Here is a 21,779-nt window from a genome sequence, read left to right as displayed (position 1 = left end):
GGGTATATCGAAACCTAGGGTTTCGTGATACTCGCTGCACCTGCTGAAGAGCCACTAGCCATGTCTCAGGAGTCAAAGGCGCGGGGAGAACTGCATTCCATCTCTGTCTCGCAACCTCAAGTCTGTTACCTTCCATATCTATTAGAGCTTTATACAAATTTGTAATCACTTTTGATAAACCGCCATCAGAGAGCAGAAAGTGTAATGTGGGAGAAATCACAGGTTCCTGATCTCCCTCGCCCATGCTTTCTTAATCAAGCAACATATAGGGGGTCATTCTGACCCGTCGGCGGTAGCACCGCCAACAGGCTGGCGGTGCTCCGCCGGGCATTCTGACCGCGGCGGTACAGCCGCGGCCAGAAACGGAAAGTCGGCGGTGTACCGCCGACTTTCCGCTGCCCATGGGAATCCGCCATGGGGATTCCGACCCCCTCACCGCCATCCTGTTCCTGGCGGTTCCGCCCGCCAGGAACAGGATGGCGGTGAGGGGTGTCGTGGGGCCCCCGTAAGAGGGCCCCACTTTGAATTTCAGTGTCTGCTCAGCAGACACTGAAATTCGCGACGGGTGCTACTGCACCCGTCGCACATCCTCCACTCCGCCGGCTCCATTCGGACCCGGCATCCACATGGAGGGGTGTTTCCCACTGGGCTGGCGGGCGGCCTTTTGGCGGTCGCCCGCCAGCCCAGTGGGAAACCCAGAATACCCGCGGTGGTCTTTTGACCGCGCAGCGGTATTCTGGCAGTTCCCTCCAGGCGGGCGGCTCCCGCCGCCCGCCGGGGTCAGAATGACCCCCATAGTATTGTACCACATGAATTGCCCCGTTCCCACCGAGGTAAGGCCCCTAATAGCCGTGAAAGACATCAAAATACCATCATCAAAGCAATCCCCCACAGTCTCTATCTCGGCCTCCGCCCATGATGTTCGGGAGTGAGCCCTGAGAAATTGTGTGCCTCCTGGTATCTGGCCCAGGGGGAATTAGGGGTGAATATGGGGGACTAGTTCCACCTTTCTGTACATATTGTTTCCAATAGATATGTGTTACTTTTAACAAGCAATTACCTGTGCTATGTTTCACTGTGCGGTCTGTTAGCCACGTATAAACAGGAATGCCATGGAGCTGTGCATGTATCCATACTGCCTCTGATGATTCAGGCCTATGTATCCAGTGTAATATCCATTGTAGCTGTGCTGCAGCATAGTAATGTTCAAAGTTCAGGGCACCTAGCCCCCCTTCTTGCAACGGCCGTTGCAGAGTGGTAAGCACCACCCGGGATCTATCATTCCCCCATATAAGTCCTAGCAATAGTCTGTTCAGCTCACGGAAGAAGCTCCTAGGCAGTATCATGGGAAATGCAGCAAAGTAGTAAAGGAGTCGCCGGAGCACCAGCATGTTTGCTATTGCCACCTTGCCCCGGCGGGAGAGGGGAAGTGAACACCAGAACCGGAGCGGCCCAGATTGCCATCTCCCAGGTCTTCAGATCTATGCTATATATGCACTCCCGAATATTTAAATGTGTCAAAACACCACTTCAACCTTCCCATAGGAAGCTCCTCCCTTACCCCTGTAGGCAGGTCAACCAGTGGGAACAAACAAGACTTAGACCAATTAACTGTCAGTCCCGAAATCTCTCCATAATCGTCTACCAGAGACATCCCTGCGGGCAATGTGGTCCAACCCCTCTTCAGGTAAATCAATGCATCATCTGCATATAATGATATAATATGGTGCTTCCCCATCCGATAGATCCCCCACTGCTCGGCCAGTGTGTGCAACGGCTCCATTGCAATGGCAAAATAAATAAAGGTGATAGAGGGCATCCCTGTCTGGTTCCCCTACCTATCGTACGAAACCCTGGCCAAACCCCATGCAGTGTTGGGTGGTAAACAAGAAAATCCCAGCCTAGTGTATTAAACGCCTTCTCTGTATCCAAAGACATTGCCACGTTGCCATATGCATCTGTGGGAGTGTCTCCAATGATGCTCAATAGTCTGCGGATATTCAAAAACATGTTACGCCATGGTATAAAACCATTTTGATCTTCGTGAATCAGAGTGTGTATTACAGGGGTAACACCTTGCCCAAAATTTTGCAATCTAAGTTAAGAAGAGATAACGGCCTGTAGGACCTCACATCCGTGGGATCACGATGGGGTTTGGGGAGCACTACTACCAGCGCTTCTCTCTGTGACTGTGGGAGTTTCCTGTGGGTCCATGCTTCTTCAAACACTGACAACAATCGCTGTGATAGGTGCTGTGCATAAGTGGCATAGTACTCTATTGGTAAACCATCCACCCCAGTGTCTTATTGCGGGCTATTTGTGCTATGGCTACTCCTATTTCCTCTAGTTGGAGGGGTTCATCCAATATTGCCATATTTATTGCTGATAACTGCGGAAAAGGGGCCCCACCAAGGAAGGCCTCCAATCGCCGAGCATCGCAGCTTGTTTGCCCCTGGTACATTTTCATATAATATTCCTTGAAGGCATTATTAATTGCTTCCTGCAAGGGGACCAGAGTTCCGTCATTCAGGTGTATGGCCCCAATTGGGGTGTGTTGCTGGTCCTCTCGCAATAGCCATGCCAACAGTCTCCCCGAACGGTCACAATCCGCTTGGAATCGCATAAGATGATAATTATAATCATGACGACGAAGACGTTGATCCGCCTCCTCGTATAGCACGCATTTATCACAAAGTGATTCAAGTAATGCCCTATTTTGTGTGACTGCTATTTCCAACACCCGCATATCTTTTTCCAGAGTGACAACCTCAACGTGCAGTGACCTGCGCGCCCCCCAGGAGGCCGAAAGACAATGTCCCCTCACCACAACTTTATGTGCAGCCCACTCTGTAGTCCTCGAGTCAGTGGAGCCACTATTTAAGTCCCAATATTGCTTAACACATGTATTTAATTCCTCCCTGAAAGGATGGTCCAGCAGCGCCTCCCTTTGTAAACGCCAGGTGGGTATTGTGGAACGCTTTCGACCCCACTTCACAGTCAGCAACAATGGGGAGTGATCGGACAGAGTCCGTGCTAGATACTCCGACTCTTTAATTAAGGAGCACACATTTGGAGTTCCCCATAACAGGTCTATTCTAGTGTGTATTTTGTGTATCAAGGAATAGAAGGAATACTCTCTATGTGTTGGTTGACCCATGCACCACATATCATATACTCCCAAGTCACCGGCCCAAGCCGCTATCAAATTAGAGTTGTGCCTGCTTGTTGCGCCCTGCAAGGGTAATATCGAACGATCCATCAGTACATCTAGAACACAGTTAAAATCCCCACCCCAAATTGTAGGGACACCTGAGTTTGTTAATAAGGCACGTGTCAGTATTTGGAGGAATTCGCTTAGCGCGCTATTGGGGGTGTAAACCCCTACTATAGTTAATGGTCTACCATCGAGCTGCCCTTCCAACACTATGTATCTGCCCCCTTCATCTACCCTATGCGTATGCAGTACTCCAGGCGCTATCCACATAAGTACTCCTCTCGCATATGCTGAAAGAGATGTACCATAAATCTGTCCACGCCCGCGTTTCTGTATAGCCTGCAAATCGCCACTCAGCAAGTGTGTTTCCTGCAGCATGGCAAAGTGTACCCCTGATGCTTGAGATAAGTGTACATACGATGCCTCTTACTGAGTGCAGCCATTCCATGCACATTCAATGTTATGATTCTATATTCCTGCATAGTATATTGTGCGTGTGAACCTACAACCAATGTATGTGTGCCCGCTTTTCCTTGTGATTGACCCCCAGCGAGGGTATGCAACTGTAACCCTGGAAAAGGTGTCTGTCTAGCAATTGTGGAAACATGCATTGTGACCCAGGTAAACATGTTGAAGAAAACTCCACGCCCCCCATCAGCACCCCCAACAACGGTGGCACACATGTACCTCTCTAGGCACCACCAATGAGAACAGAAAATAAAACATACATTGATTGCAAAAATACTGTGTCCATTTAGATACCATCTGGGGGAGTGTGGTAACTGTCTTTGGAAGCCTGCCTCTAGGGCCCCCATTGCAGATTAGAAGAGGTTCATGGTGACGCCTCTGTCAGCCCCAGCCACACTACTACAAGGATCCTCCACTTCCTGTGGATCAACAAGAAAGCCTCCGCCAGTACTCGTGGCCAGAACCATCACAACGTCAGAGATTCCATCCAAAGGCCAACTGAGTGTCTTTCATATCCTCGAGTCTCTTTTCCACATGACCCAAAGCCCATATTTTGACACCACAAGGACTTTCAAAATCCCATGGCAAAACACCAATGGTTGGGGGAGTTACTGTTCAAGCATTATAACTCATCTGCAGTCCTGGGTGTAATCACCGGTCCCTTCAACACATCGGTAATGGTCGAATCGGATCCGCCAGAATCCAAATCAGTTTCCTCCTGAGAAGTGCAGTGGAGTGTCATGTCGCTCAGCACCTTGGCTCTCTCTCTGCAGCTGCCTGTGTCTTCGTGGGTTGTGCCTTTGATCTCCTCTTGGGTCTCCTGCGAGCCGGCGAGGACAGCCATTCTCCATGTTCCCTATCTTCATCTGACAGTTGGGCAATACCCTTGGCATGCATCCACGTCCAAGCGTCAGCAGGCATGGCGAAGACATGAGTGTGGTCTTAAGCTATCACCCAGAGCCTGGTGGGGAGCATCAGGGCATATTTGAGATTGTGTTCACGGAGACGCTGTTTAATTTTAACGTAGGAGTAGTGCTGGCACTGCACCTCTGCCGTGAAGTCTGGATAGGCCGTTATGGATGCCCCTTCGTGGCGTATCGGGCCTTTGTTTTGAAAGTGCTGCAGTATCGCATCTCGATCTCTGAAGTTGAGAAAACGCACAATTAGCAGGCGGGGCGGGCGGTAGTCCTGGAGCCGGCTGCTAACCCGGGATTCTGTGTGCCCTTTCCACAGAGAAGAACTTTGACGCCACTCCATTCAGCACCTCTTTAATGAGCCATTGCTCCAGGAGCAGTTCTGTGTTGTGCCCCTCCACTCTTTCCGGAAACCCCAAGAACCGAACCTTGTTTCGACGAGATCTACTTTCAACATCTTCTGCACGTCTCTATAGGACTTTCACTTCCAGATCCAATCGTTGTATTTGCTTCTGGTTTTCTGATATCATATCTGAGCGCCTAGGGTGGTTTCCGTCACTCCAACCCTCTCCACCAGACTGCGGTGATCCACTCTGAGCAAGTTGAGATCTTGGGAGACCATGTCCATTCTATTTTAGAGAGACAATTTAGTGTCCATAATAGCCTGTAAGATCTTCTCGAATTGACCCGAGTGTGACTGCAAAGTGCTCTCCAGAGAGCGTAGATCCCTATGTAGCCAAGGGGAAGTTTGCCTCACTTAGCGCGACATCTCTAGGCATTCCTACAACTGTACCTCCTTAGTGCCCATCTCTGTTGCCTCTGATCATCCCCAGCAATATGTGGTCTCCATCTATAGTCCCCCACTCCTTCATGCGCTACCGTCACCGCCCTTCCTGGGCTCAGAAGAAAATGGAGATAAACTCCCACGATCAGGCTTACAGCAGTGTTACAGGGCAAAGCCCAGGGGACGAATGGTAGGAGGGTGGACGGGGGGTAGCCGGTTCCACAATCAGAGCGTCCCAGCGAAGCTCTCGGCAATCCTTATGCCCCACAGGGCGCCCTTCCTACCATGCACGGCCTCCTTCTCCCGTTGCACATGTAGAGAAGCGTTCAGCAGTCCACAGACCGCCCAGCCAGTCGCAGCCTCTCCCTGCAAAGCCGATCCTTCTTCAGCGCCGCTCCACATGGTTTGTTTGCAGCACAACGCGGCTCACCGACGTGCCACGCCCATGTTTGCATCTTTCAGTCCGCAGGTCTTAGCTCCCGGGGAAGGCCTCTCATGGCCCAGCAGACTCGTTCATCGCCCCGTCCACCACATGTGGCACCAACCGCTCCCAGTACCACCAGGTCACCTCCGCCACCATTTTCGGCATGTGGCTGGTGCCGCGGAAGCGCCAGACAGGATATTTGTCGGGCCAAAAGCGGAGCATTTTTTCAAGCGCCCGCCATGGCCACCATCTTGACAACACCCCCTCACCTGAGAGGATAACATTTGTATAGTGTGTGTACTAGAGTGAGTGGCATGAATGCAACTTCCAGCAGGCCTAGGTTCTGTAACTCCAAACATCAGCACAGTGCTTCCTTCTCCGAATACCCTTATTTGTGAACTCCCAATTGAAGTGTACCCACCTTGGAGGATAACATTTGTCAAGTGTGTGTTATACAGGGACATGACTACAACTCACAGCAGGCACTGTTACTGTTACTGTTACTCAAACCACCAGCACAGCGGTCCTTCTCCAAATAGCCTTGTTTGTTAACTCCCAAATTAAGTGTCCTCACCTGGGAGGATAACATTTGTATAGTGGGTACTAGAGTAAGTGACATGACTGCAACTCCGGGCAGTCCCTGTATCTGTAACTCCAAAGATCAGCACAGTGTTTCCTTCTCCAAATACCAGTGTTTGTAAACTCAAAATGAAGTTTACTCACCTGGGAGGATACCTTTTGTCATGTTTCTCTAACTCCAACCACCAGCACAGTGCTCACTTGCCCAAATATACCTGTTTGTGAACTCTCAATTGAAGTGTACTCACTAGGGGGGAGAACATTGGTCAAGTGTGTGTACTAGAGAAAGTGACATGACTGCAACTCACAGCAGGCCCTTAATCTGTAACTCCAAACGTCATCACAGTGTTCTCTTGTCCAAAGACCACTGTTTGTCAAATCCTAAATGATGTTTACTCATCTGGGTGGATAACATTTGTCAAGTACTGGGAAGTAGTGAGAGTGACCTGACTGCAACTCCCCGGAGGCACTATTTCTCTAACTCCAAACACCAGACCAGTGTCCTCTTCTCAAAAAACCCCTGTGTCTCAACTCTCAATTGAAGTGTATTCACCTGGGAGGAAACCATTTGTATAGTGTGTTAATACATAGATAGATACAATACATAGAGTTACATGAGACTCCCATGAGGCTCTCTTAATGTCACTCCAACCACCAGTCTAGTGTCCTCTTCTCCAAAGTCTCATGCTTGGGAACTTACACATGAAGTGTACTCACCTGAAGGATGACATTTATCAAGTGTTTGAAGTAGAGATAGTGGAATGACTGTTAAGGCCAGGAGGCTCTGTGTCTCCAACTCCAAATACAAGCCAAGTGTTCACTTGTCCAAATACCCTTGTTTGTTAACTCTCAATTGAAGTGTACTCACCTGGGAGGATAACATTTTTATATTGTGTGTAAGAGAGAGAAAAAAAAAACATGAGAAAACAAGAACTGTAATTCCCAGGAGGGCCTATTGCTGTAACACCAACCACCATACCAGTGTGCACTGGCCTCAATGCATCTGTTAGTGAACTCTCAAATTAAGTTTACCCACCTGGGAGGATTCCAATTGTCTAGTATTGGGAAGTAGAGGGGGTGACCTGACTGCAAAGCACAAAAGGCCCTGTTACTCTAACTCCAATCACAAGCCCATTGTTCACTGCCCCCAGTGCATCTGTTACTGAACTCTCAAATGAAGCTTACTTACCTGGGGAGAAAACATTTGTAAAGTGTTGGGGAGTAGTGAGAATGGCCTAATTGCAACTCCCAGGAGGCACTGTTTCAGTGACTCCAAACACCAGAACAGTGGTCACTTGTCCAAAAACCATTGTCTGCTAACTAACTCTCAATTGAGGTTTACTCACCTGGGAGGGACCAAGATACAGACCATTCTCAACTCTGAGATGTGTCTGGCTACCTAGCTCCATCTTGACCTGCCTACCCAAGATGAAACCATTGAGGACAGGAAGGGCGCACCTTACCCAGTGGGCAAAACAAGGATCCCAAAGGCCTCAAGATGTATCACCAGAATGGTATTGGCAGCAGACACATTCACAAAGCACTCACCATATGATGACTCTAATCACATATACTACAAAGTCCTGGATCTACCTGCATTACAATCAAGTAGGCCTCAAAATGGTCAAAGCCATATCTTGTCTAGACACTGTTTAGCCAGCACTGGTGGCAAGGTGGCATTCTCAGCCCATCCTCCCAAGTGCTAATGACCTATACATTTCAGCAGATGCTTGACTTAAATGGAATTTGCAAGCTTCACAAATGTCAGGTCAATACAACCAATACCATGGGTACCTGTAACAAAAGGATAACATGCAAAGCTACAATGTACAAGGTCTTTGCAAAATGTCACTGTAAACCTTTGGAGGTACAACCAGTAACATTGTAAGTTTCACATCAACAGGTCTTGCTGCCACTGGCCACACAGAGCCCGCTCAAGAGACTGCCACTACCCCCTGGATGAAGCCTTCAGTGATGAAGACACTCCTGGATGTGGAGGATGGTTCTGGCCCTTCTGGACATCCTGGTCAGACCCCAACAGTGAGTCTCACTGTAGCCACCTAAACACCTCCCACCTCCTTTGCCTCAACATCACAGGCAGCCATTCGCTGCCAACATGTATCCCTAGGACAGTGTCTACCATCTTGTGCCCCTCCCCCACAAATTCCGGGACCCTGAGTCTCAGCACAACACCTCTGACAATTATGGTCCTGAAACTAATTGGAGGGAGACCCTATGGCAAAGGCATAGACCCGTGGATGTAGGGCACATGGGAGGGATGCTGTGGGCCAGCAGGTTGAGGCCATTAGGGATACTCCTGGCCAGGACACCATCAGCCACATTTTGGGAGTTAATCAGGAGTCCCAAGGCGTGATGGACCAAATACTTGCAGAACTCCAGGAGACCAAGCAGCTGCACCAGACATCCATAGGGATATGTGTGAACGAGTAGGAGGCCCACAATACCAACATGGCGTCTCTAACAGGGGTGCTAAGGGACATTAACACTACCCTGATCAGGCATCATCAGCAACATTCTACCGCTTCCTTTGGCGCATCTGCACCAGGCCCTGCATCAGTGCCAACCACTGGAAGGCAGGTCCTGTCAGAGGAAGAACCCACCCAAGACACTACTGCCTCTAGAGCAGCAGATCTACCCCCCACGCAAGTACCAGGAGGTACCAATGACAAGACATCCACCACTGCCAGCAAGTGACCTCTTCATAATGACCTTCTTTGTGTGGCATCTAGTCAGTCTGTTGACTGTTCTAAAACCATCTTCCATTTCCAATGGGAAGAGTACACTGAACTTTGGATTTCCAGTGGTGTGGCTTCTAGTCCAACGGTTTCATCCACTATGACTGAACTCTTCACTGTGATTTTCAACCATGCCCCGATTTTATTTTATGCACCATTTTTCACTATTTCCACCTATCACAAAGTCAATGTTTGCTTGCTTCTGTTCCACACTTAGCTATATAGAGTTGTAAGACCATGTGAAGAAAATGAGAAAGACATAAGATACTAAGTCAAAGAGGGATATGTTACAGGTACAGTGTCCTGCTAAGGATTACTACCAGCACACACAAACACCTTGCTACAAATATCTGGTCACACCAAGCATATTATTCCAAGGTACAGCCCCTAGGCTGTTGAAATGTCTGGACTGTCATAGCCACAATGGCGGACTTATATTGTGCCACGGTACACATACCAAAGTCCAGCCCCCAGACCACAGAAGGAAGGGCCTTGTCCTGTAAAACAGGCAAACATAAAAGTGAATGGTGTCACCAGCTTGAGCTTTATCACATACCAAACTAAAGACATCCAGCATAACATACACAAAGGTACAGACAGAGGGCAGTACAACAGTCCCTGATCACAGGTCCATCATAATCCAATGACCATGCATCTGGTGGTATGACACAAACATATGTCAGTGTTGTGGCACAGACCCTGTGGCCTGCAACAATGAAAAACATCTACAGCTAGCTTCATACAGGTAATACAAGAAGAGTGTTTAGCCTTTGCAAAGGGTGAATTCCTTGCTTGCACATGATTACAACCTATTTCATGCCCACACGATCACACACATGATGCAATTGTCCCAACACAACACACTAAACAAGTCCAATGTGCACTTCTGACCTTCCACCCAAACCCATTGGCTCAAGTCTCATGCACCACAAATCTGTGACCTACATTACTTGGAACAATCAATGACCACTATGTATGTCGGAACTGCATCTGGTACCTGCCAATGTCACAACTCTGTAATGTCCACATGAGGATGTCATGGTAAAGGTACATGTACAAAGACAAAACAAGGAGTATAGGCTTGGAAAACTACCTATTACACAAATAACATGGCAAGAATCTGGAAAGGAAATTACATTATAATGAGACTGGCACAAACAAAGTAGATACATCAAGGTGCCAATATGTCAAAGGCTAACCCTTCAGGCACCCTTTGGCTGAATATTGCAGAGTATTAGTTTCCTAGATGTTGCCAAAATGGTCTAATCCACACATTCTAACAACTACAGTTCTTTTACAGTCACACTCATTACATTACCTGACATACACTCATGAAAACTAACTATTGATGAGATCTTCCCGCAAGTCAGCTCCTTCCTATTCATAACTGTTATCCTCACTTGGCATCTCATGAGTCTCAACTAGTGGCACTGCAGGCTCCCCCTCCTCTGGGATGTACGGGATATTCCTCCAGGTGAAGTTGTGGAGCATGCAGCATGCCACTATGATCTGGCACACTTTCCCGGGTGAGTAGAAGAGGGCACCACCTGTCCAGTCCAGACACCTAAATTTGGCCTTTAGGAGCCCAAAACCCTGCTCCACTACCTGCCTTGTTCTTCCACGGGCCTAATTGAAGCAGACTTCCCCTGGCATAGTTGGATTCCTTATTGACGTCAATAACCAAAGACGGATTGGCTACGCAATGTATCCTGTTGAGGAATGGGACATATGTGCAGCAATGAGACACTCTTTTCAGGATTGTAGCACCTGACATTGTATACATATACAAACAGGACAGATGTGACTTTCTAACCAGTCAGGCTCTCTCTGGGTACAGTGCTGTTCCGCATATAAAGTCATCATGAGCTGAACCTGCATAACGGATACAGACCTGTGAAATGTATAGATCCGTCAAACAGACAACTTGAACATTGATGGAATGGATGTTCTTTCTGCTACAGTATACTTGTTCATTGGCATGCGGTGGGACCAAGCTGACGTGTGCCATTAATGGCCGCCACCACCACATGTGAGATGCATGCAAAACCATAAAAGTCAGCCTTCATATGGGCTAAATCCTGATGTTGGGTAAACACAATGTAGCTGTCCAGGTGTTTCAACATTGATGATAGGACATCCTTCAACCCCAGACTGAACATAGGTTGGGACATGTCAGCTGACAGGGCCACTGTATGTTGAAAGGACCCTGTGGCTAGGAAGTGCAATACTGACATGACTAGTACAATCAGTGGTATGCTGGTTGGATAACTAATAGATGGTATTAGATCGGGTTCTAACTAGTGACATATGTCCACTATGATTTGCGTATTCAGATGATACAGGAGTATTATGTGGTGTTATTCCATGGTCTGAAGGTCTGGCAGTGGATGGTAGACAGGTGGCTGTTGCACCCTCCCTCTCCTGAGTACCTGTGTATGACAAGACCTGAGTTCTAAAGTTAGTCATTATGTCCACACCAGCATATATGATGCATGTCAATGATTTCATGTGACAAGGCATTTCAGAAGGACATGGCAATAAGGGCACATCACAGCTGCAAAGAAAAAAGGGTCACATGTGACTCATGGTCTTCCACACATGTTCACAACATGTATCTGGATCAAACTCAAAACATGCACCACAATTGCTCCTTGAAATGGTACTGGATATCCTGACCGCAAAAAAGACCATAGGCAGACAACGGGGGTGGACTGTGCCCCTCTGTTAAATGCCATATGTGCCCTGCAACATAGTAAAGTGGTATTTGAGTAGTAGGACCTACCTGACAAGACAGGATAAGTATATTTGTGTGGTCAAAACAATTTTATTTAAGGTGCAATGCAGTTGTTGAAGCCCAATACTGCCTTTCAGGCTTCTAAAGTCCATACTTCACTGGACATTAGGAACAGCCCACTGCTCGCCATGGCTGTAGGCGGCTACAACTGTAGCAGACTCAGCCATAGGTTAACGTTGTTGCCAGTGGCAGTCGTGGGCCAGTGGCTGTGTCCCCGATGGTGACAACCGCATACATGGTGGATGTGACCGCCATGTTCTGCAGATTCACTCACTTGACTCCTGACACTGCTGCCAGCAAGACCACCATGACATGAGCTGCCGTGTACCTCATCTGGGAGCAATCGTGCCAAATCCAGCAGGTGATAGGGCCTTTGCCTTCTCTTCAGAGGAGCTGGAGAGGCTAGTAGAAGAGGTCCTATCCCTGTATGATCAGATACATGGTGCACCAGAGGAGCAGATATGTTCCTCATGTGCACAGTTTTCTCTGTACTTCACCATCCTTTCCCTCCTCACAGGCTACAATGTGGCCATGTGTGCCAAGTTGACTACCCATGTGCCTGTTGTTTCAGTCTGTGTGGCATCAATGGGGTGTACAATGTGCAGGTATTGGTAGCCAGTGCCATATGTAAAGTTCAGTCACATTGTGTTGTGTGAGGTTTTTGTACCTAGATCCTGCTTGTGTTGGATGCACATAAGTAGGTGAGGAGACATTACTGCCATCCACTGACATCTCCTTCTTCATGATTGTTGTAAATGTCAGACAACATGTATGTGCATGAAAGCATGAGCTGAGAATGTATGTTGTATGAGTCAGTTGAGAGCAATGTGTATGGTGCCACTGAGATTTCTAAACACATCTGCCTTTGCTAAACTGTTGTTTGGAAGGCATAGCATGACTCACTCTGCCCTTCAGGTTGCCACACATGTCACATGCCAAATAGCTGTTGGCTACATAATGCACTGTCATGCATGGAAGTGATAGAAAGTGTTCAGAGAATGGTGCCGTGGGGTGTCACATTTATGACTGGCACTATCTAATTTTGGCACCTAGTATCTTGTCTAGTTTATCTGAATGTATGTCAATATGATCCTTCTGTGTTCTCTTCTTGTTTATTCCCATTCATGATAGGGGTGGGTCTCATCATTCGAGGTTGGGGCCCTGTGGTGCATACATGCTCTTTGAATGCTTCTTGCTTGCCAACTCTCATATCTCAACTGTAGGACTTGGTGTTTGGTTTTGTCTGATACCTCCTAGCTGTACACCTATTGTCTGACTGCCTCTCGTGTCGTATGTCATTAATATATCCACAGCCCAGCTTTTCCACTCGCCTTCTGCACACCTAAGCCAAACCGCTCACCATATCCCTCATCCCTTTGAATGGTGCCTTATTTACAGAGGGATTCTGTACATCTTAAGAGCTCATCTGTATATCTTAAGAGCTCAGAGCACACATCTCTTAAACTAAGCTCTACTTGCAGGGGCACAGTTATCATTTAAGTTGTAGAGAAACATAGGAAAATAGCATTCAGCTGTTTGGGTAGTGACTGGTCTGGTGCTGTTTAACCCCCCACTCAGCCACAAATATTTTCCTGTTGTACATAGGGGGCTTTTATAATCGGCTACATTCGTTGTGGGATAGTCTGGCTCTGAAATGTTTCTCCCCATCTGCCGATACTTTAGGTGATAGTTAATTCTGGGTGCCAGAGACGGCGATTCTATATCTCCACCCTCTATCTGGTAATCCTGTGGAGGTAGGCGAAAGAAAGAGGCTAGGAGACCCACGCACATTCACTCTGGTTCTTGCTTAGCACAGTTTATTTTGGCACTCTTGTTCTATCCCCCTCTCAGCTTCGGGCCATTATGTCCTTAGTGCTCATAACCATGGTGCTCTGCTCATTACCTGCCACTTCTACCCAGTGCTTCTGTCAGCCAGTAGCCACTGATTCTGTCTTGGGAAGAGGAAATTGCTGTCTTTCCACCACTTACTTTGTGCAAGTTGGTGAGCTGTTAGTCAAACCCCTTTCCCAGCGCTAACTTCACTTCATTTCTTGTGCTCGATCTCTGACACAATCTCCTATTGAACATCAACACCTGGCTAAGAGTCAATCTTCCATATGGCCATCGCTCCTGGGTACCAAACTCTAACACTAAACAACCCCAATAAGGTAACCAGAGGATTGGAAGTTGTTTTCAAGGATGCCTTACAGACCAGAAGCTTTCAAGCCTCTGGTATGGTCTCTCCCACTTACATTCTACTGCTCACTCCCTTTATCAATAACAAAGTATTTAAAGTTGCATTCCTAGATATGCCTGCTCAGTCATCATGATGAACTTCAGCAATATTTGCTTTCTTGTAGCCCTAAATATCTGGCTTAAACTTTCCCAAATGTGAACACTCACGCTAAACCTGTCCCAACCTGTTTTTTCTTTTTTTTTTAATCTATGCACTTTGAAGAACATGGTTCGGAAGCAAACTGTGGCCTGCCTAGACTTCTCATGTCATTCTTTGTTCTTTATTGTGAATCTCTCCAGAAGAACACGCTTTTCTACAACAATGCGCAAACTCCCTACCTAAAAACAATGGAAAAAATATGGCCTCTCAAGACTCCCATTTAGCCTCCATCCCACTTGCTCTAATTAACCTGCAGCACAATTTGTTCATGGACAGGTACACATATCTATTAAATTTAATAGAAGAAAAACTTACAAAATAGAAAAAGATATTTATTTCATTTATATCAATTGATAGTGAATAACGGTCTGCAAAAAACTTGTATAGCATTCTTATGTAATCTGTATCCCATTATGTTGAAAGCACTGGTGATTGGGAAGCATGGCATCACAGTAGTATGGCGCTTGGCATTATAAATCCCTGTGCCCTCCCACCTCATTCATAAAGTGGGTTTCAAACGAAATAGAAATCTCAATCTTGATGCACGTGATGATGGTGCTGACAACCTGGTCTTACCACTTAATGTTGTTAAAAAGATCTTTACTTTTATTGTACCTAATCAATATTTTATGGTGGTTAATGTATACATTTCCACTGGATTATGATATGGGGCAAGTTTCCTATTAAGAGGAAAACAATTAACAAGAACTATGACTTAAATTGGTATCCTCATGTAACAAAACACATAAGATCGTCCTTTGACATCAGCTGTCTGAGCTAATATAATTTGGGGAAGTTACAATATTATCCAAAGTGACACTAACACTGCCGGCTGTGGAAAGCACCAGGACCCATCCCCTCCCGGACGGCCACCTCGCCAAAGCAGGTAAGTTGATCGTCCAAAAGGGGGGGATAGGAGATTGGACGGTGTTGTGTGGTGTCTGCATGTTTGTATGAATGCCGGGGCAGAAGGGGATGTCTGTGTGTGCGTTTGTGACTGTGTGTATGCCGAGGGGAATAGTGATATGTTGTGTGCGTGAGTGCGTGTATGTTTGTGTGAATGCCGGGGAGGTGTCAGTTTGGGAATGTGCATGTGAATATATGTGTCAGTTTGAGTGCATGCATGTGAGTGTATGTGTCATTTTGAGTGCGTGCATGCAAGTGTATGTTTCAGTTTGAGTGCATGCATGCATGTGTATGTGTCAGTTTGAGTGCGTGCATACTAGTGTATGTGTCAGTTTGAGTCTGTGCATGCGAGTGTATGTGTCAGTTTGAGTGCGTGTGAGTGTATGTGTCTGTTTGAGTGCGCCAGAATGGGTGTGTTTGTGTTCCTGTGTGCGAGTGAATAGGTGTATCTGAGTGTGTGTTTGGGTGCGAGTGTGTGTGGGTGTATGTAAGCGAATGCGGGGATGAGTGGGGGAGCATGAATGTAGATGTGTGGTCATGTGGGTGTGTGTCTGCCGACGACAGGAATGGAGATTCCTGTAGGCGGGTTCATGACCGCCAGCATTTTTGTGGTGGTGCAACTGCCACGGAAATGCTGGCGGTCTGCTGAGTCATAATACCAAGGGTGGTATTACGGCTACTGGTGGGACAGGTGGAGTTTCAGCAGTATGGCTTCGGCCAAACCAGCAAAGTCATAATATGGCAGTCTTTACCGCTGGCCCGGCGGTGGTAAGACTGCCACAGCGAGTCTGGATTTCAAGGCCTTCCAGACTCGTAATGAGGGCCTCACTCCCTGTATCTTGATTTTTTTTTAAAAGGAGGGTATAATGAGGTGTGTTAGGGACACCCAGACCCCCTGATCCTGTGAGGGGAGACCCAGAGGACCCCACCCAGGAGCTAAGAAAAAGAAATTGTGCCACGGGTACCACTGTACTCCCACAGGACCCATACATCCTTCCCTAAGGTATAACGGTACTGAACTAAATACCCATTACTCAGGATTCATCCCCATGGTACCACAGTAATGTGCAATTTCCATAAAAAGTGAGTGTTGGCTGCCTGCTGCAGGGTTTAGGCATAAGGCCTGTCCAGAGGCCAAGTCCTGTGGCAACCCTTTACTGTTCATAACCAAAGACTGTTTGCAGCTGAGGATTCTCAGCCCCCAGGGGAGTAGGGCATGGGCCAGGCTAGGTCCTCTTAGTTTGGTGCCAACCTATCTAGATGGACAAAGGAGAGACAGACCTAGGTGTCAGTCCCATCAGCCAGTGACCAGGTAGGCCCCTTTTGAAGTCAGGGAGGGACTGTACCTGGTAGGCCTCCTTTGAAACTCAGAGAGCACTGGGTACAAACCCTCAGGTCATCCTGCTCAGGAGAGGAACACCCCCAAGGCCCCTCGTCCACTATCTGGGAGCAATACACATATCATCCCAGTGGAGCCATCGACAATCAGGGGACAATGGCAGAATAGCCTTTTTGGTTAAGGTAGAAAGATGGCAACTTTCTAAAATAGTAATATTAAACTGGACTTGCTCATTAAGTTGGATGTTAAATTACTATTGAAATGACTCCTTGAATTATGGTTCTAGCTCCTCGCAAACCAAAGTTATGCATTATAAATTGTTAAAGTGTAGTCTGATGTTTCTATTTGGGAAAGCTAGCTTTGGTAGAGTAAAAAATGACTTTGGGGATGTCTCACTTTAGGGACATGTAAAACATGAAATATCCAGGTGCTATTTTTTAAATACCATGGATCCTTCTCTATTGCCATTTAGGGACTACCTGAGAGATGACTTACAAGTAATACAGAGGCAGATTTAGGCCTGGCAAAAGGTTTATTTTGCCTTATCAAACTGAGGTTTTAAAACCGTGCACACAGGCTGCAAGGCAAGAGCATTCCTGAAGACATGTTTTATAGAGGTAATGTAATGGGGCTCACAATGAGTGCTGCTGCCCACTGGTAGTATTTAACTTACAGGTCCTAAATACATAAAGTACCATGTCACTTATAAGTAAATTACACATGCCAATCATGTGTATGCTGATTTTACCATGTTCAGGGAGGAGAGCACAAGCACTTTACCAGGGTTCAAGGACACAAAGTTCTATGGCCAACAAAAAATGGGTTCAGCAACAGGAGGCAAAAAATCTGGCCATGCAGAAGTGGTAAATTTCCGAATAATGGAAATGCATGCGAAATTGGAGCTTGCATTTTATTTCAGGAGTGGGCATAACGACTACTGTGAGGTTGAACATAGTATGCATAGTTCGATGTTTAATATTAAGTATTTATTCCAGACACCGACATTATCAACAGGAATAGAGAGCCTTAAGAGAGTACAGAGCGAAACTGATGGCTTTATTTGGGGTTGAAAACATGTACAATATCCTTTCAGTAAATGTTATTTCTTATAAACAAGGAGGCCAGCAGTGCCTGATTTAGTAACGCGATGCCAAGCAACACACACATGTAAAGTGTCAGAGTGATCTACACCCGACTGACCTCGAAATAGAGCGGTGCTGTATTGATCACAACTGGAATAACATGCTGGAACATTACATAGGTACCAAATCTTGATGCTGCTAGTGCACTGTAAAATGCACCTTTCTAGGACATGTGCACTTACCAATAACGATTCTTCTTGGCAATCCGAAATGCATAATTCATTTCAGATTTGCAGGGACATTTAGACAGGGCAGAGATCAGTAGTGCCTTAAAATTGGAGAAGGGCACACAAACAAAATTATAAATTGAATAACTGGTTGACGAATGAGTACGGCATTAGGGAGGCTGAATGGTACCATCTGAAGTACTGGGGCCGATTTGCAAGGATTTTGCTATGACGTACTCTTGGGGGTCTCCTGGCTTAGTACCAAATCTTTGAGCACTAATGGCTGATATTAAAAAAATGCCTTGCACCGTTTGAAAGAATTTTGAAAAAATATCAAAGATTTAAAAATAGCTGATGTAGAGGACAAGTAAAATATGTTAGAGTTCTTGTGCGGCTATGCGGTCATTCCAAAAATTCTGGTAAACGAAGGTACGGTAGACGAAATCGACTGAGTTGGCTTACAGACGTGAGAACACAGCTCAGTGGTAAGTATAGATGGTAACAATCTATTACCAAAAACCTCGTTCCAGTGGTATTGTGCTCTCGGATTTCACAACTGAAAAATAGTAAAACTGATAATGCGGACTAGAGAGGGGTTTATGTTATGCATATTCTGGTTAAATATCTTCTTTCTGGTAGTTCATGATTAAAATACTTTCGCTCTACATTCACACCAAACAATCATATTGTATGAATCAACAAAAAGCTATACATTCTCGCTACTCTAATTGGTGAAATATAGTCTCCCATATCATTTTGTTGAATAGCAAACACTGGGGACACCACTGGACAAAATGTAATTGCCCACTGTCAACGGTTCATGTAAATCATTGTTGAACTATCCTAAAATGTGTTCAAAAGCGCTAGTACAACTCTTGAAAAATATGTGGCTATTTTAAAAATTTAAATTCATGTTTTAATTTAGAACCACAAACCTGTCTTAAAAGAAATCTGAATCTTCTCAAATATTTTAGTGTGGTTGGATGTGGCACTGAAAATTTCATATATCCAAATTTATGTTCAGTGCATCCATGCTTCTACTGTGAGATGTACAGCAAGTAACATTTATTGCTGCTTTGTTGAGGATACTATGTTCGTAAAACTGTAAACTTCGCACTTGCATAGAGCACTACTTACCCGTTAGGGTCTCAAGGTGCTGTACGCATACCGCTGTGGAACCCCTCCTGGCTTTTCCCTGTGAGGCACCCACTCCTGGACAGCCCCAGGGTGAAGCCAGGCATCCAAGCGCTGTGAGGGCCGTTGTGGAGATTAAGCAAGCTATTGTCCAGAGTTACATAGTGGGACCCATTATTTAGATTAGGCACCAAGGCAAGAATTAGCTGGTCCAAGGGAATTGAGCCAAAGATCCTCTGAGGCGGGAATTGAGCCCTGGTCCCGGGCCAGATCTCTGCATCAGGGTCTGCCACTCTAACCATTGTGCCACACTGTTCATAAGATTATGGCTTTATTTTCTTTATACATGGATGCTCTAGAACGACTTAAATGACTAAATAGGTGTTTTACATGAAATTTAAAAACTTGGAATGGCGAAATGTAAAGGTTAAATTAACTTTTTTTTATATCTTAGGTATGACAGGCACAAGTTAACTTTAAAGGAAATCTATAATTGCCAATATATTGCATGTATGAATCCAACCGCAGGCAGTTTTACAATCAACCCACGTCTACAGGTAAGGTTGTAGGCTATATATTTATTTGAATGGATTGTAATGGTAAAATAACACATGACCATGATTGGTTTAAACCCTTCGCTGCCAGGCCTTTTCCCCCTCCTGTGCCAGGCCTTTGTTTTAACCCCTTCGCTGCCAGGCCTTTTCCCCCTCCTGTGCCAGGCCTTTTTTGGGCTATTTGGGGCAGTTTGCGCTTAGGCCCTCATAACGTTTTGTCCACATAAGCTAGCCAAGCCAAATTTGCGTCCTTTTTTTCCAACAAACTAGGGATTCTAGAAGTACCCAGACTTTGTGGGTTCCCCTGAAGGAGGCCAAGAAATTAGCCAAAATACGGTGAAAATTTCGTTTTTTTAAAAAAAAATGGGAAAAAGTGGCTGCAGAAGAAGGCTTGTGGTTTTTTTCCCTGAAAATGGCATCAACAAAGGGTTTGTGTTGCTAAAATCACCAGCTTCCCAGCTTTCAGGAACAGGCAGACTTGAATCAGAAAACCCAATTTTTCAACACAAATTTGGCATTTTACTGGGACATACCCCATTTTTACAATTGTTTGTGCTTTCAGCCTCCTTCCAGTCAGTGACAGAAATGGGCGTGAAACCAATGCTGGATCCCAGAAACCTAAACATTTCTGAAACGTATACAAAATTCTGAATTTATCAAGGGTTCATTTGTGTAGATCCTACAAGGGTTTCCTACAGAAAACAACAACTGAAAAAGAAAAATATTGAAATTGAGGTGAAAAAAACAGCAATTTTTCATTACGTTTTACTCTGTAACTTTTTCCTGCAATGTCAGATTTTCGAAAGCAATATACCGTTACGTCCGCTGGACTCCTCTGGTTGCAGGGATATATAGGGCTTGTGGGTTCATCAAGAACCCAAGGTACTCAGAGCCAATAAATGAGCTGCACCCTGCAGTGCGTTTTCATTCTATACTGGGTATACAGCAATTCATTTGCTGAAATATAGAGAGTCAAAAATAGCTATCAAGAAAACGTTTGTATTTCCAAAATGGGCACAAGATAAGGTGTTGAGGAGCAGTGGTTATTTTCACATCTCTGAATTCCGGGGTGACCATACTAGCATGTGAATTACAGGGCATTTCTCAAATAGATGTCTTTTTTACACACTCTCTTATATTTGGAAGGAAAAAATGTAGAGAAAGACAAGAGGCAATAACACTTGTTTTGCTAATCTATGTTCCCCCAAGTCTCCCTATAAAAATGATACCTCACTTGTGTGGGTAGGCCTAGCGCCCGCGACAGGAAACGCCCCAAAACACAACGCGGACACATCAAATTATTTTAAAGAAAACAGAGGTGTTTTTTGCAAAGTGCCTACCTGTAGATTTTGGCCTCTAGCTCAGCCGGCACCTAGGGAAACCCACCAAACCTGTGCATTTTTTAAAACTAGAGACCTAGGGGAATCCAAGATGGGGTGACTAGTGGGGCTCTGACCAGGTTCTGTTACCCAGAATCCTTTGCAAACATCAGAATTTGGCTGAAAAAAAAAACATTTTCCTCACATTTTGGGGACAGAAAGTTCTGGAATCAGAGAGGAGCCACAAATTTCCTTCCACCCAGCGTTCCCCCAAGTCTCCCGATTAAAATGATACCTCACTTGTGTGGGTAGGCCTAGCGCCCGCGACAGGAAATGCCCCAAAACGCAACGTGGACACATCACATTTTTTTAAAGAAAACAGAGGTGTTTTTTTGCAACGTGCCTACCTGTAGATTTTGGCCTCTAGCTCAGCCGGCACCTAGGGAAACCTACCACACCTGTGCATTTTTAAAAACTAGAGACCTAGGGGAATCCAAGATGGGGTGACTTGTGGGGTTCTGACCAGGTTTTCTTACCCAGAATTCTTTGCAAACATCAAAATTTGGCAAAAAAAACAAATTTTCCTCACATTTTGGTGACAGAAAGTTCTGGAATCAGAGAGGAGCCACAAATTTCATTCCACCCAGCGTTCCCCCAAGTCTCCCGATAAAAATGATACCTCACTCGTGTGGGAAGGCCTAGCGCCCGCGACAGGAAATGCCCCAAAACGCAACGTGGACAAATCCCATTTTTTCACAGAAAACAGAGGAGTTTCTTGCAAAGTGCCTACCTGTAGATTTTGGCCTCTAGCTCAGCCGGCACCTAGGGAAACCTACCAAACCTGTGCATTTTTTAAAACTAGAGACCGAGGGGAATCCAAGATGGGGTGA

General features: G+C 46.0%; 1 protein-coding gene across 1 annotated transcript in view; it reads left to right on the top strand.

Moving 5' to 3' along the window:
- DNAH11 (dynein axonemal heavy chain 11) overlaps positions 1-21,779 on the top strand; it is a 2,866,633-nt gene that overhangs the window by 1,615,843 nt on the left and 1,229,011 nt on the right. The window contains exon 48 of the mRNA XM_069211469.1: positions 19,471-19,573. Coding sequence (XP_069067570.1) covers positions 19,471-19,573 — 103 coding nt within the window. The remainder of the gene's footprint in view (positions 1-19,470; positions 19,574-21,779) is intronic.

This window comes from Pleurodeles waltl, chromosome 10, assembly GCF_031143425.1.
Source record: "Pleurodeles waltl isolate 20211129_DDA chromosome 10, aPleWal1.hap1.20221129, whole genome shotgun sequence".
Classification (NCBI taxonomy): domain Eukaryota; kingdom Metazoa; phylum Chordata; class Amphibia; order Caudata; family Salamandridae; genus Pleurodeles; species Pleurodeles waltl.
This window is presented reverse-complemented; position numbering and strand designations above follow the sequence as displayed.